This window comes from Rhincodon typus, chromosome 25, assembly GCF_021869965.1.
Source record: "Rhincodon typus isolate 14 chromosome 25, sRhiTyp1.1, whole genome shotgun sequence".
NCBI lineage: Eukaryota > Metazoa > Chordata > Chondrichthyes > Orectolobiformes > Rhincodontidae > Rhincodon > Rhincodon typus.
In genome coordinates this window covers 26465122-26483486 of record NC_063356.1, presented here as the reverse complement: position 1 = coordinate 26483486, position 18365 = coordinate 26465122, and the positions used below count along the sequence as shown (strand labels likewise).

Here is an 18365-nt window from a genome sequence, read left to right as displayed (position 1 = left end):
GTCTGCGGAACAACAAACCAGCTCGGCGAGCCAACCAACCTCAACACCCACAAGCCGAGCTACAAATCTACTCCAAAACCTTACATACTGCCAGATTGTTAGCCTAGAGACCAATTATTAGAACAGTAATGAGAATTATGCTATTACATTAACATTTATCTTTAACTTTACTTCTTTATCTTCCCAATTTATACTGTGGATAACCGTAATGTAGAACTTTTAAATTTTTCTCTTTATTTCTCCATTGTTATACCTAATCTATTTTAGTACCTAGGTACTTTGTACCTAAGATGGTGCCTTGTGTGGTGACATTGCACACATTTCACTGTACACATGACAATAAACCCAATTTTAATTCTATTAATAAATGCATCATTGTTACGACTGACCTCCACTACAGAATCAAATGAGAGATTACCAAATTCTTAGTGCTCTCTCAATATATTTACTGTTTCACAAATGTATCCTTGTGGATATTACAGTGTCATCCACCTTTATTCTACACCAGATCAACTACTGAATGCAAATTAAGCAACAACCACAATATTGAAGTGTGCAGCTCATCCAGTGGTACAGAAAGTGCTCAGATCAGAGACTGTACGTTAAGGAAAAATCTCTTTCACTACAAAGATGCTTCCGGGATTTTAAAGAAAAATAGGAACTTAGCTGGGCCAAAGCACGGGGAATAAAGGCTCCCTACATTTCAGAGATATCCCATGTAACAAAGAGCAGCAGCAAAATCCAAGACAAGAGGTTTTGAGCAGAATTTTTCCAAACAGAATTGCAGCACTGCAACAGCCACATAAAATGCTGAGTAGGTTTTGTGTGGTGAAAGGGGTTTATACAGTACTTATTCAAGATTATTATAAACACATTGAAGCTGTCTTTTAAAATGTCCCTCCAGCCACTGTTGCTCCAAACCTCATATCTTTTCAACAACATTGAATAAACATTGATGTACAAGGAAAATAAAAAATCGCCAGCCTGCACCACACAGCAACTTTCACAAATACACAGCATGAACCCAACACTATCCAACAGACATTTAATCTCAATGACACATGATCCTAATGACCTATGTTTTGTGGCTGATTCAGCCATGCCCTAAACAACAGTTAATTCCCGATCTGCAAGACAAGTGGTGCAAAATCAGTGTGAAGAGAAGCCAATAGATTGTGTAACAGTAAGACAAATAGTTCATTATTTTCAGTACTGATCATCATGAACAGATAGTGGCAGAGCAATACGAACAATTGTGTCTTCAAATTACCACTATTCTGTTAACATATCCAATACTGAACTTACAAGATCCTGGGCCTGAAGATATCATCTGACCTCCCCTGGGAAAGTAACTAATGGAAGCAACTAAAAAGACGCTAGAATAGTGACAAGTCTTCAAGGAAACTGAGGCTTCTTTTAGCATCATTAAGACAAATGATCAAAATACACCGACGCTGGGTGCAAAGTTTAAACGCAAGTGTTGGTCTATTTGGGTGAAAGGTTTAAAAATTAACCAGCAGCATAAATAAAAATTGGCTGAGTGATTGGAAACCATGAATAATGGTCAATGAGTATTTTTTGGGCTAGAGTAAGCTTTGGAGTGAAGACCCAGAGATCTGTGTTGGGATTCCAGCTTTTCCTGTTATACAGTAAATCCTTGGTAGCCATGAAATCACAAACCGTGAATTCACGCCAAAAAATTAAGTATGAACAAAATATCACATCCTTGGGCAAAAATTGTGTGCCTGCAATTTTTAACCTACTTTAAAAAATTTACGAGGATAGATTGAAGAGGTTGGTACTACTGTCCTTGGAGAAAAGGTAATTAAGAGATCTTAAGGGGGCTGGATGGTATAGGCACAGAAAACTGTTCCAGCTCATTAAAGGATTAAGAACAAAGGAGCAGAGATTTAAAGTGATTTGAAAAATAGGCATATATGATGAGATTTAAAACAAACTTTTTTTAATACAATGATTGTTATTGATCTGGAATACACTGCCTGGAAGTTTGCTTCAGGCAGGTTCAATTGAGGCCATCAAAACAGGCTTTGGAGATATTTTCTAATCAACTTGTTCAGAGATGTATCTCACACTTCTGGAACAGGTGGGACTTCAACCCAAGCCTCCTGGCTCAGAAGTAGGGAGACAACTACTGCACCCACAAGAGTCCCAAGATGGGTATTAGATGATTATTTGGATATAAATGATGTATAAAGGTATGGGACAAAGGCAAAAGAATGATTTTAAGTCACAAAGCTCATTTGGAGAGCCAGAGACACATGTTAACATAAACAGTTTCCTTTTGTGCTGTAACACACCTGTGATTCTATGAGGTCAACTTTTCCAGAACCATTGTTTTAAACCAGTATGTGCCTCTTGGAGTGTTAATGGAAGTTTATATTATGAGCATTTACAACAGGATAGAAAATATTAGCTTGATTTCAAGTTTAGAATAATCAAAAATTGATTTTGATTAGAAAAACCCAAAGATTTGAAGGCTTTTGAGCAGTTGAAAGTCTGAAGGTAGAAGTCAGTACAGTCTATCCTGGAAGATAAGATTGTTCAAAGCAATGAGGAAATAAGTTCTCTCAGGGAGAGTTTTGTGCACGAAACTTCCAGATCAGGAGTATTTAGTTGGAAATTATCCTCTAACTATTAAAAGACTAAAAAGTCTAAGCTCTCAATTGTGCATGTTGTCAATGAAAAAAGCCGCACAACTTAGGTCTGGATATGAGAAGAAAGTTGACTTAAGACCTACACAAATTTTATAGGGAAAAGAAATTTCTTTGCTTTTTAAGTAACTGTAGAGTGATGGTTTTAGCAAACAGATGTGATTTTGCTTTATGTATTTCACAATCTTCCAAACTGCTATTTAGAGGGAGATTTTATTTCTTTGGCTCAGTAAACTTCTGTACTATTTGTAAAACTAGACCTCCATCCTTGTGTGTTTATACTTCAATGAAAGACAAGTACATTAAATTCAAAACCAATACCATCCAACAAGCCCACTTTCATCCTGGGATCTGATTGGTCAATAGTAGCATCAGCTGGGTTCATAACAGTAAACAGAATGTGGAAAAATGGTGAGAAATTGTTCCTCACCTATAATATCATTAGCAGCAAGTATCAGCAGTAAACCTAGGAAAGAAACAATGTGCACTTGGAGAACCAGCAAGCAGCAACTAAAATCAGTGCTGGCATTGAGGCTGTCACAAGGAGCATACATTTTTCTGGGAACGAGAAGCCAAGATCCAGGGGGCAAGAACAATGTACAGGTGCTGAGACAGATACTGAGTGCTGCCAGTGTTTGGGATTTGGATCTTTTACTGGAGTGCCTTTTGAAAAGGTCAGAAGGGACTTCGGCTGACTCTTGGAGCTCCAAATGATAGGCGGGGTAGGGCGAAGAGGAGAATTCAAAACGTGAGTGGAGAGAAGGAGGCAGCTACAAGAGATTGGAAGGCTATAAGAGAAAGAAACAACAAGTGGGTGGAAAGGGAAGCAGCAGTAGCAGCAAGAGGTGGGTTGAAGGGAAAGATGAGACAGAAAGGGATAGAAGCGATATGAGGAGGTAGCTAGCAGTGGGAGAGAATGGGAGAAAGAAGCTGCAATGGTACAGTTGTAGAGACAGGCTGCTAAGGAGAGGAATCATTTTTAAATCTGACAAAGGAATATTCAGCTAACTGGGATCCAAGGAAACTTCAAACTACTAAAGTAATGAATTCCTTACAAATGGATATGAAATGTCAAGTTTAGGGGTGTTTAGGTTTTTCATGAGCTACTATACTACAGCAACAAACACTGCCAATTTTTAAATATTAAATTTGTTACTGAGATCAGGGATGCACCATGTAGGGTTGTAACTGCCTGGGTAAAACATGGGAGATGAAGCACAAGCTTTTCACGTGTAGAGGTATGTGCCAGCTATTTTGAAAAAGAGCTTTTGTTAACACATGCCTGTTATATCAGTTGTAACTGGAAAAATTGATAAGGGAGAGCCAGTGGATGTGGTTTACTAGGACTTTCAGAAGACTTTCAATAAGAAATTAGCATGTAAAATTAAAGCACATGGGATAGGGGGTAGTGGGCGGATATGAATAGGGAACTGGTTAGTAGACAGGAAACACAAAGTAGGAATAAAACAGGTCTTTTTCTCCAGTGGCAGGCAGTGACTGTTGGGGTAGCAGAGTGATCACTGCTTGGATCCCAGCTTTCACTATACATAGGGAGGATGAGTTGTAAGGAGGATGCAGAGATGCTTCAGCATGGTTTGAACGAGTTGAGTGAATGGGCAAATGCATGGTAGATGAAACGTAATGCAGATAAATGAGAGGTTATCCATTTCGGTAGCAAAAGCAGAGAGGCAGATTATCTGAAGGACAGTAGATTGAGAAAGTAGGGAGGGGGCCCAACAAAAATAAAATGTCCTTGTATACCAGTCATTGAAAGCAAGAATGAAGGTGCAGCAGGCATTGAAGAAAGCAAATGGTATGCTGGCCTTCATATCAAGATGATGCAAATACTGCAACAAAGCTATTATGCTAGGGCCTCAAAACTGTTTAATTTATCTAAAATGATATGGATGAATGGATCGAAGGTAGAGCAGCTAAATTTGATGATGACCAAGATAGGTAGGAAAGGGGTTATGAAGAGGATGTAATCAACCTAAGAAAGGATATTGATAGGTTAAGGTGAATGGGCAAAAATCTGGCAAATGCGAGTACAATGTGAGAAAGGATTAAATTACCCATTTTGGCAGAAAGAATAATTTAGCATATTATCTAAATTGCGAGATGCTGCAGAACTCTAAGATGCAGAGAGAGCTAGGTGTCTAAGTGCATGAATCACCCAAGATTAGTGTTCAAATACAGCAAGCAATCAAGAAAGCTAATAGAATGTTATGGTGTATTACAAGGGGAACTGAATGCAAGCATAGAGTGGTTATGCTTTAGTTATATAGGGTATTGGAGAGACCATCTCTGGAGTACTGCTCACTGTACTTGCAGAAGGATGTTAATGCGTTGGAAGCAATTCAGAGAAGGTTTACTAGACTACTACTTGGAATGAACAAATTGGTTTGAGCATAGAACTCTATCCATTAGAGTGTAGAAAGTCAGAGGTAACTTAATTGAAACATAATATCCTTAGGAGACTTGATCAGATGATGTTGAGAGAATATTTCCTCTTGTAGGAAAGTCTAGAAGTAGAGGTCAGGTTAAAAATAAAGCTACACCCATTTAACGTAGAAATGAAGCAGCACTTTTTTTCTAATCTCCGAAGGTAGAGTGTCTTTGGAATTCCCTTCCTCGAAAGGAAGTGGATATAGAATCCTTAAATATATTTAAGACACGGATATATAGATTCTTGATTACCAAGCGGTTAAAGATTATCAGGGTTATGCAGAAATGCAAAGTTGTGGTTAGTATCAGACTGGATAGGACCTTATTGAATGGCAGAGCAGACTTGAAGGGCTGAGTGGCCTACTCGTGCTCCTTGTTTAAATCTTTGCAATTGTACACGGCCTTGTTAAGTCCAGACCTGGAGTATTGCGTATAGTTTTAGTCTCCTTAACTGAAGATGTATGTTCTGGCTATGGACAGAATGCAACAAAGATTTACCACAATGATTTCTGGGATGGCAGGACAGACGTATGAAAAGAGACTTGAATGGTTTGGACGATATTGATTCAAACTTAGAAAAATGATGGCGATCTCAGAACTCTATAAAATTCTAAATGGATTTAAATTAATTAAATTAACAGCAAGCCATTCACCTCATTATTGTTTGCAGGATTTAGAATAAAATGTCTCCATTATATTCGCGTTAACAGTGGCTGCAATTCATTATGTATTTCTTATGAAAAACTTTGGGACTTATGAGAAATGACAGTACATGAATATTAGACCCTCACTGCCCAAGTCCATTCCCTGCATCAGAATGCGAAAGCTGAGCATCAGCTCTTTACAGTGTTACAGAATTTTACAATTTATGTTGAAATAGAAGTTCCAAATTAATGAAACAATGGACATTCCAACTGCTCCTCCATGTTTCAAATTGCAAATTAATTCCAGCAGCTGACTTAATAAATACACAAACTCTGAACCCTGCAGAGCGTTACATTGCCGATTGTAAAATATCTTGTATTGGCTCTGAACAAGCTGATAAACCGAACAATAGGTGAACTGAAAGGAGCTCTGGACAAGACACACCACAGTATCGTAATGCTCGAGGTTTGAATGAAGCACATCGTGTTTACCCAGGAATTCATTCACAACATTTTAAAACTGCACATCATTGTTGCTTATGCACAAAAGATGACATTCAAAACATCCTCGAAGAAAAGGCTTGAACACAACATGTAAAAAGAAAAGGCAGCTTTTCCCCTTTCTTTGCCCTCACTTTCACTTTCCAGGTTTATCTGCTTAAGAGATCCATTTCCAAATCCTCTGAACATTCAGACTTTAACTTCTGACCAAATATCAGACAGTGCCCCTTGCTTTCAAAAAGCATCATCTTTGCTTTGAATAATGCATCTTTGACATATCCAACCTAAGATTCTTGAATAAGTCGTAACCTCAAAGATTTATGTTCATCAATCCAATCCAATCCTTTCATTCGCTATTCATGCTGTTTATCATAGCAAGACTAAAAGACAAAAACTGTCAAAGACACAAATGACATACTCTGCTGTATATCATTGCTCCATAACCTGTCTTCCAAAAGGGCTGGCCTCATCTGCCTGCTCCACTGAATCTCCTCTACAGTGGACCTCTCCAAGACGCCAAATAGATTCACGTTGTGAATTCTTTCAGCATTCCAAACTGTTGCCTAAAATCTTCCAATTCAGTTCTTGTGTGAACTTTCCTTCTGCCACTCCATCAGTAGAAAAACTTTCAACCATTCTGGCGATATAGTCTGGCATTCTGTCCACAAACAGCTCCACATACCTCACTCACTCCTTTTAAGAGCTTCTTCAAAATTGTGTTAATATTAGTTACCATTCCTAGTTTTCACTACTTCTCTGTATAGGCAATTTCTCAATAAAGCATCTCAGAACATCTTCTCGATGAACGAAATAATTTATATTAGAAAAGGTCAATTATTTTAGGTCTGCTTTTCCATGAGGATTTTCTATTATTTTGAAGGTGGGACTTGGATTTGATTCAGCTCTAATGAAAAGTACCAAAATTTTGAAAGAAATCAAAGATGGGCTTCACTATCTAAAGACATCCCTTGAAAGTGAAAGCACAATCTTGTCCATAATTGCTTACCTATGTTATCCTTTTCCTTACAGGAGATGGAATAGCAACAGATTTCTCGATCTTGGATAGCAGACAGGTTCCTAATACCACGAAATAAAGGGAAAATTAAATATTGCTTTTTTAAAAAATAAATCAATGTACTAACAATGCAACTGGTAATGTCTACATCAAAAATTCAATATGATTGGCTTTATATTACTGATATGCAAATAAATCAATTTAACCTTACCAAAAAGAATTGTAGTTCAACAGGTAAATGACTTTATTTTCACAATAGTTAACTAACAATCTTTTCCAGTCTTTTAGAAAGTATGGCAACAGAAACAAAATTCCTCAAAAAGGTTCCTATAGCTAGATAAATGCAATACTTTATTATTATACTTAGCATTTTAGTTTTAAAATGTAAAGATTTAATGCCAGTTTTATTACCTACATTGTTATGAAATTGCAATGCAGTGATATCCACCTGGGGCATGTTTTGATGAATATTTGTAAGGCTGTTCTTTGTCGGAAAGTCACCTCTAGGTGGAGCAAGGAGCACATTGCTACAGAAACTTTACTTGGTGTGCTGCATCATTGCCAAACAACCAATTCAGCTGTCATTCAATTGGAGGGATAATCCATTAATTCAGCCCTCGTACATTCTATGAAGCAGGTGCTCTGATTTGCAAATGTTTTCAATTTCAAAACTCATGATATGCGCATGATTCCACGAAATGAATTCTCATTAAGGTATTGGGTATTTGAAAGAGGGACATTTTAGTTGTGATTCACTTCAAAATGAAGAAAACACCTCAGCCAGCAACAGTGATTCATGCAGTTTGGTTTATGCACTTTATTTGTATTTGTTGTATTGGCTAATGAAAAATTTCAGATGTGCTTTACAACAAACTATTTAAATAACAGCTTTAACTTGTATAATGTTACAAAGTGCTTCACAGCATTATCAAATAAAATCTTGTGCTGAATCACACAAGGAGATAATGGGGCACATGACCAAAAATCAGGTGAAAAGGTTCAGGGAACATTTTATAGGAGGAACGAGAGGGAGCGACATAATTTCACTTAGAGCTTTAACAGCTGAAAGCACAATCATCAATACTGAAGGAACAAAGTCACGGATGAAAGAGAGACAAGAATGGGTGAGCACAAATATCTAAGAGCTGAAGATGATTACAATGATAAACTTGGGTAGGAGGAAAGAAGTGAAAACACAAATGAAAATTTTAAACCAAGGCATTATTTAACTGGGAGCCAATATGTGATGAATGATAAGCAAATAAGAATGGGTAGGAGTCAGGACACTGGTAGCAAAAATTTGGATGAACTCAAATTAATGGTAGGTGGATGATTGGCTAGCCAGGAGTGAGTTGACACAGTCACGTCTTGTGCTAACAAAGGCATGGAAAGTGTTTCAACAGGCAAATGTGAGGCAGCAATGCAGTCGGACAATGTTAGGAATGCAAACTACTGAGGGATGAGCAATTACAATGGTAAATTAGAAATATCTACTTAACTGTTGACCAGTAAAATGAGAGATTTTTCACTAGACAAATTCACTAAATCTACTTATGGAGAACTCAATTACATTTCATTTCTCTTTAAAACCTGATTTAAAATTCATTGTTCAGTTCTGCAAAACATAAATGTGTCAAATGCTATTGTCTCAAACACCTCACTGGTGTTTTGAGACATACTCTTATGCCAAAATGTTCAATTCATTATTTTGAAATACTGGATTGAACATTCAGTTTATAGGTACCACCAGGAAGCGTCTAACTCCATACTGGGTCTGCATCTGCTATGGTGCATTTCTAATGTCAGAACTATTCAAAAAAAACAGTACACTGTCCTAGAAAATTAAGTGTATCAAAATGTCATCATTTTGGAGGATTGTTCATTTCATAATATTCCTATAGAACGACAGAAAACTGCCAAAAATCAAGCAGTGAAACACTATTTACAAAAATACTAGGTTGTTAACAAACTGCTTTAAAACAAAGGTTGTTCAACTAAGCAGCTCATCAGCAAGATTCGGCAGGTTAACTAATGAGACTAATCTTTGCACAACGAACAGGTCAAGACATCTGCATCCTAGTTGATTGCACAAACTATAGGTTTGGCCAAAATGACTTGGATAACTAGATGTCCTCTTAAAAAAAAATGCACACTGCTTCCAAATGCCTGTTTCACTTACACAGCTGCTTAAAATGGACATTGGATAAGATTCAGTAAAATATTTAACTGTGCATTCATTTATAACCACAAGTTTTGCTTCTCATCTCTGGTTCTTGCAACAATTACCTTAAATCTGTCTCCTCTGTCAAATCCTTCTGTCACTAGAAACAATATATCCTTATTTTGTCTACTAAAGCCCTTTACAATTCTGAACACATCTATTAAATCTCACCTTAATCTTAACAACCTCAAGAGAAAAAACCCAGCTTCTGCACAGTTTTTAAGATGCTATTCTAGTAAATTTCTCTAGAGCCTTAATAAGATTTTGAGCCTGATGCTCAGAATTGCCCACAATAAATCTAGCTGGATCCTAACCTGTCTTTATTGCTTGTGTGTGTTTCATGTATATGCAAATATAGGTAATCAATAATCAAAAACTGCACTCAGAGGAACACCACTGTGTACATGCACCAATTTGAAATATCACTGTTCTGAGCCACTTTGCCAATTTTCCACTCATTACCCCTTTGACAACTGGGTTCCAAAAGCCAAATTAATTCCTTCACCTGAATTTGGTCACTTTGCTTAGTTCAATGCTCACCTAAAATCTAATTTCTTTTCTTGTCCATTTGCAACTTCATTTGCAGGTAACCCCTTTACCTATAACCACTTTCAAATAAATGTGTTAAACTTTTGAAATATAACTGTTTAAAATAAACATTGAGTAAGGTTCATTAAAACCTTCATTTACAGCATATAAATTTGACTCCGTGCTGGGGCTCTTGCTATGTGTGAATATATATTTATGGCTTGGACTAAAATGTAGGTGGTATAGTCAAAACGATTGCTAAAATTGTTATGGCGGTAAATAGTGAGAATAGCCATAAACTGAAGGGGGATACAGTGGACTGGTCAGCAGGACAGAGCAGTGACAAATGAAATTCAACCCAGAAATGAGTGAGGTAATGCACTTGGGAAGGACTAACAAGACAGGGATTGGATGGCAGGATCCTGGAAAGTACTGAAGATCAGAAAAACCTTGGTGTGTATATCCACAAATGCCTCATGGTAGCATGATAGGTAGATAAGGTGATTAAAAAGGCACATGGGTACTTGCCTTTATTAGCTGAGGGAGAGAACACAAGAACAAGGAGGCTATGTTAGAACAGTTTAAAATGCTGGCCATGCCATAGCTGCAGTAATGTGTACAGTTCTGGTCATATTATGTGAAGGATGTGATTACATGAGGCTGCAGAGAAGATTTTTTTAGAATTCTCCCTGTGATGGAGGGTCTGAGCTATGGAGGAAAGATTGGATAGGCTGGGGTTGTTTTCCTCAGAGCAGCAGAAGTCAAGAAGCAGACTGATTAGAGCTCTATAAGAATATGGAGGAATATAGTGTGGATCGGAAGACACATTTGCTATCAGTAAAGAGGTCAATAACCAGAGGGCACTTAAGCACCGAAAACATCTTTGCTGTCCTGCTGCCTAAAGTAGTTAACCACTCTCTTCCAGTCATAACTACCAAACAACTCTAAAATGTCAGCCACCTCCCTCCATCATCTTAATTACTGCCCTAACTCTAACCATATTATTCCCCAAAAGATCCACAGTGAATAGTACTGTATTAGTTCTGTACTCATCTCAAAGGCAATTGGAGAAGAAAGCCTGAGTCCAATTGCCACTCAATCCATTGCACAAATGGGTCAAAGTCACCAACCCCACCTCCCCCAACGATTCAAGTTGTAGCTCATATCCTACTTTTATTGCTGTGGCAAATGGAATTTAGATTCAATAAAACTAGAATTAAAGATTCTCTAATGGTAACCATTTTGGAGGGTCTTGTGGCACAGTGGTAGTGTCCCTACTTCTGAGCTAGAGGGTCTGGGTTTGATCCTATTTATTCCAAAGGCATCTCATAATGTGCTGATTAAAAATCTCTCTCCAAATGTGTCTGTACAACTTCAGTTAACAGAATATCCATCAATATCAAGGCTGAATGAACCAGAACTGGTACTTTATTCCTGCCAACTAGACTTTGATTCTATTGTGTACGTTCAACAGACTAAGATCATTTCCCTCCATATTCACATGATTTGCCTTTGCTCATCCAACTCGAGTGAAATTCTTAACCACTCTTTCAGTAACTTCAGACTTTGCTTCTACCACACTTGCTTCGATGACCTCCCACTTTTATTGTTCAACACAGTAATTCATACAATATTTAGTAGGTAGGAGATGGGGGTGGGGCTTGAGGTGGGAGGAGGGGATACCTACTAGCCTCATCCCACCCCCTTGACCTGTCTGTCCTCCCTGGACTGACCTATCCCCTCCCTAACTCGCCACCTACACTCACCTTTACTGGCTCCATTCCCGCCTCTTTGACCTGTCTCCTCTCCACCTATCTTCTCCCCATCCATCTTCTATCCGCCTCCCCCCCTCTCCCTATTTATTTCAGAACCCCCTTCCCCTCTCCCATTTCTGAATGAGGGTCTAGGCCCGAAGCTTCAGCTTTCCTGCTCCTCTGGTGCTGCTTGGCCTGTTGTGTTCATCCAGCTCTGCACCTTGTTATCTACACTACATTATTATTCTCTAATACAGAATTTAAAATCCTCAACTTAATTTACAGTCCCATTGCAGCCATCTCAGTCAAAATGTGTAAGTTCCTCCAGTCTGACATCCAAGCTTGTACCCATAAGGGTTTTATGGCCTCCAGTACATTCCTATCTTCTCTATCACAAGTGGCAGTCATCAGCTACAGTAGACTTGCTATCTAGGGTCACTCCACACCTCCTCTGCCTTTAAAAGCTTAAGATCAACCCTGTTGACTTTCTGCCATGTGACAATATAGCTACTGCTGTTCAACATCTATTTGCACGTGCTCAGTACTTTGGGATATATTTTACGTTTAACACACGAATTGCAAGTACAATCATTAGCTATTTTCTTTGAAAGTTAATGAGATGAATTGCAAATGGAGACTGACACCATAAAAGCATGCCACTCACATTCTTTCAATCAGTTCTTTTTCATCCAATGCCTCAGGTAGGTCTCGCTTATTCCCAAGAACGAGCACCTAAAGAGAGATTTGCCAGATTATTCAACAAGTCGTGCCTTGTGAATATTTACATCAGTGAAATTTTATAAAGAGTTCATATTGAATGCAAAGACTCTCCCTGAGGCTAAAAGTAGTGAAACTAATAAAAACTTGCCTCTAAATAAACACCCTACTGATCCTCAGCATTGCTAAAATGGATCATTTAAAGTACGTGGCAGTGAAGTTTCTTTTTCATTTAAAATAGAAATTTTGAATTTATTATTATAAGTACTTGGAGGCAAATACAAAAGAAAAATGTACATTTTAAATTTAGGCATTTCCTTCAGTCAGGGAACAGTGGGGACCAAGGCAATGCAGAGGGAGTGAAAATGCAGCCAGGGAACAGCAGCTGCTGTGCCATGAATCAACTCAAGATGTGACAAAGAAAAACAGATAAATGATTGGCTGAGATGAAAAGAAAAGAGTAGAGAGAGCGCGAGAGAGATGGAGCTGGGCAAGGCAGAGCAGCTTCAGAATTGGGAGCAGTGATGAGAGAGGCTGAGACAGTCATTTACAACAGCAGGGAGGGGAGGCGAGGCCAGACACCAAATCTCCACATCAAAAATTAAAAGCGCATAGGGCAGAGAAGCAAAGTTAACATAGGGGAAGGATCTGAATAGGCATTTGTGAAGCATGCAGCCTATTGCGGCAGCAGGTTCTTTGCTGATATGACAGAGCTGATTGATACACTTTTGTCATTTTGACAGCAACTCACAAGACAGACAGACCGTGGACTCCAAGATTTTGTTTTGGGGGTGGTGGTGAGGAAGGAGATAAGCATAGTTAGGACAACATATGACCATTTGACTGCACAGCAGACTCTGGTTGCCAATCATCTTAGTTATCAATGCCATTGGACAAAGACCTTGCACCTCCAAGACACTGTGGTAAGTCAGAGCATCTCATTCAACACACGTTAAAAAGAACCCACACAGAGGCAAATTTCACCCCCTAGAAACTTCTGAGCCAGCCCTATAAATCTGTAGCTACGAGAGAAGGTCAGAGATTAGGAACTCTCTAGAGAGTAACAACTCCAGACTCTACAAAGTCTGCCTGCTGCTGACAAAGCTCAGAAGCCAAAACAGCCTACTTACCTTATATAAATGATTTGGATGCGAATGTACTATGGTTAGTACATTTGCAGATGGCACCAAAATAGGTGGTGTAGTGGAGAGTTAAGATGATCCCAGTGTACAATGGGACCTTGATCAGATGGGCCAGTGGGGCAAGGAGTGGCAGATGGAGTTTAATTTGGATAAATGTTTGGTAAGGCAAATCAGGGCAGGATGTGTACACTTGATAGTATCCTGGGGAGTGTTGCCAAACAAAGAGGCCTAGATGCGCAGGTGCATTGTTCCTTGAAAGTAGTCGCAGATAGAGAGGGTGGTGAAGACAACATTTGGCACGCTTGCCTTCAGTGGTCAGTGCATTGAGTATAAGAGTTGGGATGTCATGTTGCAGCTACAGAGGATATTGATAAGGCTACTTTTGGAATAATGCATGCAATCCTGGTCGCCCTTCTATAGGGAGGATGTTGTCAAACTTCAGTGCACAGAAAAGATTTACATGACTGTTGATGGGACTGGAGGGTTTGAGCTATACAAAGATGCTGAGGGGTGACCTTATAGAAGTTTATAAATCATGAGGGGCGTGAATAGGTTGAATAGACAAAGGTCTTTTTCCTGGGGTGGGGGAGTCCAAAACTACAAGGTGTAGGGTTAGTGTGAGAAGGGAAAGATTTTAAAAAAAGGACCTGAGGAGTAATTTTTTCCACGCAAAAGGTGGTGAGGGTATGGAATGAGCTGCCAGAGGAAGTGGTGGAGGCAGGTGCAATTACAACATTTAAAATGCATTTGGATGGGTATATGAACAGCAAGAGTTTTACAGGGATATGGGCCAAATGGGACTAGGTCAGATTGGGATGTCTAGTAGGCACAGATGAGTTGGACTGAATGATGTGACTGTATGACTCTATGACTGGGACATCATCTAACAGCTTCGGCATGCACTTCCATCACCACCATACACACAGTGCAGCAGTGTATACCAGTTACACAATGAAAGCAACAACTTATTGATTCCTTCAATAGCACCTTCTAAACACACAACCTTGAGGATCTAAAGGCCAAGGACAGCAGTTGGATGGGAGCACCACCACCTGCAAGTTCTCCTCCAAACTACATACCATTCTGACTTGGAATTATATTGGCATTTCTTCACTGTCACTGGATCTGTATCCTGGAGCAACTTCCCAACAGTACTACATGTACTGCAGCAGTTCAAGATGGTGGCTCACAAGGGCAATTGGGGATGCAAAATAAATGCTGGCCTCGTCTACCCACATTGCCTAAATATGTCTTTTTTTTTAAACCAATTAAATGTTATTGTTTTCATACATGACTTAAATGATCAAACATGAACACATTTAAAGCAGTGAGCAAACAACATTTTTGGATTTTAATGACTGCAACATAATAATTGAATAATTATTTCATCTTGCATCAATCATTTAAATGTTGTAAAGCAGCAAAATCAGCAAATAAAATGAGAACAATTATTTGCATGCAAAATTAATACCAGATAACTATTGATAGGATATATTATTTTCCTCAACAAAGTTTGCACAAACTGAGGTTTCACTTTTTAGATATGCGTCCCTTTAATCTGGAATTTTTAAACATTAACACATGGTTTCTAAGCTTTAGCCACATACACAGAAGCTTGAATCAGATATAGAAAGTTCTACAAGTCTATCACCACTGACATGCTTTCATTCATCATGAAAGCAGTACAAAATAGAAGCATGTGCCTATTAACATAAATGGTATACTGTCCTTAACAGTATGAAAAGGAAACATTTAGTCTCAGTCATAATACCAGAAATAATTTATTGAGACCATGTCACTACTTCTTAGAAAGCCATGTAAAGAGAATCAGACAATATAGCCTAGATTTAATCTAACTGTTTAAGTCCATCTTCTTAAATATGCTCTTCCATTGTCAAAACAGGTCCATAATGTTCCTTAGTCATTATGCTTTTTTGAGCGTAAGTAAGCAAACTTTAAAATGGATTTAAAGAAGGAAAGACACAAAAAATGCTAGAAATCTGCAGTCTAAAACAGAAAATGTTCAGCATAAAGGAAAGACAAAGATATAAGAGCGTAAATTTAATATCAAGGTCACCGCAACTCTTTCTTCATAGATGCTACATGACCTGTTGAGTATTTCAACCACTTTCTGTTTAAATTTAAACAGATCTTCAACTTGTATCATGTACACATTTTTGCAATTTGACACTTTTCTGAAGTTGAGCTTGTTCAATACTTTTGTATGACGAGAAAGGCCAAGTGCACAAGTCAAAAAGGTACATAATTTTAGCATTTCACACTAACTACACATCTGCTTATTGGATGTCAATCAGATCAACATTGTAACTAAAACGATCTCTTTACTCAAAAGGAAAACTTTAAAAATAGTTCAATTCTAATAATGTGAATGCTGACAACAATAATTCATCATTGTATTCAGTGAATTGACTCTTCTGAGTATTGCTGTAGAATAATAGTCATGAGAATAGCATGTTTCTAGTGCATTATATTGATCTGAAAACTCAAATTGCCTCAAATTCATACTTTTAACCATTTCATTAGAGCCTTACTGTCAAACCCGCATTCTATTCAATAACTAAGATAGCTTCTCTTTACAGATAAAAGATAAACCAGAAGCAACACCAGTACCATTGCCTTTCAGTATGTAAGAAATTTAAGAGGACAAGATGATATTATTCCACCAAAAACTAAGTATTAGCTGCCTGCATACACAACACCAAGTCTTTTGTCTAAATACCAGAGACTAGAAATTTGTTGTAAACATTACATTTGAAAATATTTACATCAGAATCTTCATTGGCACAATGCAAATTCTGTATCATCACAATGGTAGAACCTCATCATCAAAATCAGAATGATAAAATAAATTCTAGAAGCATTTGCTTTCAATTCTAAGACTTTGTTTTGGTAAATATTCAGAATACCTAAGTTTGATTCATTATAAATGGAAAAAGAATCAATATACCGGGATGCCCTGCAGCTGTGGTTTCTCTAATAAATTATGCAGTTCATTCTTTGAAGCTTCTGTCTTCTCATGGTCTGCAGCATCCACCATGTAGCTGAAAAATGCACAAATGTGAAACTTATGAAAAATTCTGTTTGGAAGCCACAGCAGCTAATGTGTAGCTAATCAATAAACGTTAAGTTCTCTTTATAATTTGTGCTCAGGCAGATTTCACAATCAGTACAACTGGTTTTGGCGCCCTAGCTTAGGGATGGAATCAATTCACTTGTCAATTGCTAGTCAATCTTGGTTCAATGAAAACATGTGGATATTAAATAAGCACAGGGTTGGGTTTGATTTTAATGTCCATCTCGATACTCACCAAAGATCATTTCACTTAACACAATTAATAGACATGATCTGATGCCCACAGGAACACAAGCAAGACAATGCTTTTGGAATAGAAGAGGATGAAAGGAAAGTGAAGAAAATTGTTTTAAAAGGACAAGATATAGAAAGAAATGGTCAAAGAAATGCGAGACAGCTAACATCTAACCAGAAAGACAGAGAAGATGACCTCATTAGGCACTTTCATTGTGATATCACCAAATAATTTAAGATAGAACAGGGCTGTCAAATGATATAGGTACTGTAATTAATTTTCCCCAACAATCAAACAATTTAAGTACTTACACAATTGCACTGACTCCTCTGCAGTAACGTTCCCACATGCTTCTAAATCGAGGCTGTCCGCCAATGTCCCAGAGCTAAAATTAAGGGAGGCAATTAATACAAAATATTCTTTGAACAAATATAGTCCAAGTTTGAATCTGCTCAGCTTGTTTCCTGCCATACCTTCTTTGGCAGTCACAGATCTGCCCTTACTGACAATCACGCAACAAGTTGACAAGTGATTTTCTTCTTCTCTCACAGACGTTTTACTGCAAAATGTTATAACTTGCATCACAAAGATCAAAGAAAACTATTTGCACAGAGGTTACCCAACACTGAAGACCCAAGTATTTTAAATTGGATCTTTAATGGCCATTTGATTTGCAAAGCAATCACAGTATAAATCACGATTAAGTTATCATGTCTTTGTAATTTGAAATCCTACAAGGCTCGAATTCATAAGGACCCAAAGTGTGCCAGTCAATAGAAATCACTAATTCTTTGACTGGAGGAAAATATTCATAAGCAGGCTGCATGAGACAACCTTGAACTAACAATCATAATGCAAAGTGAAACAAAAATTAGTTTCGTTGTTGACACTTAGTAACAAGATCCTGTTTATGGAGGTGATGCTGTAGAAAATGGGAGGATATTCTATTTACTTGAAAGAAAAGAATGGCTGATTGCAATCTTTACCACCCTCATCTCCCCAGTAGAGTACATGCAGGCATATTATTGGTCAACATTAATGGAAGATCAGTCATATCAAAATTTACCAAAGATTTTATTAAAGAAAAAATTTTAGAAAGTTATAATGAGATATCTTTACAAACATCTGAACTGTTGAAAAAGGATACTTCGACAAAGGTTTTTGCTTTATGCTCACTAATTTCATCAATTTGCAAGATTACCAATTCAAGGGGGAAAAAACATCTACATTACATGAGAGGACTGCATGTGACTGGTTGGCAAGGAGACAAATTGGCAGGGGTTGTTGCCATGGAGAACATACCCATTAATGCTGGTTGACAGTTAATGGCTAGCTTTACTTAAATTTAAAAACAAACAGTGTCCAATAGTAGAGACTGTAGGTACTGCCGATACTAT

At 37.9% G+C, this 18365-nt stretch overlaps 1 protein-coding gene across 1 annotated transcript in view; it reads right to left on the bottom strand.

Moving 5' to 3' along the window:
- Positions 1-17416, bottom strand: part of LOC109915209 (ADP-ribosylation factor-like protein 8A) — a 20555-nt gene extending 3139 nt beyond the window's left edge. The window contains exons 1-4 of the mRNA XM_048611988.1: positions 17280-17416; positions 16608-16701; positions 12445-12512; positions 7269-7339 (exon numbers count right to left, since the gene is read on the bottom strand). Of these exons, the coding sequence (XP_048467945.1) occupies positions 7269-7339; positions 12445-12512; positions 16608-16701; positions 17280-17317 (271 nt within the window). The 5' untranslated portion in view covers positions 17318-17416. The remainder of the gene's footprint in view (positions 1-7268; positions 7340-12444; positions 12513-16607; positions 16702-17279) is intronic.
- Positions 17417-18365: the final 949 nt, after the last annotated feature.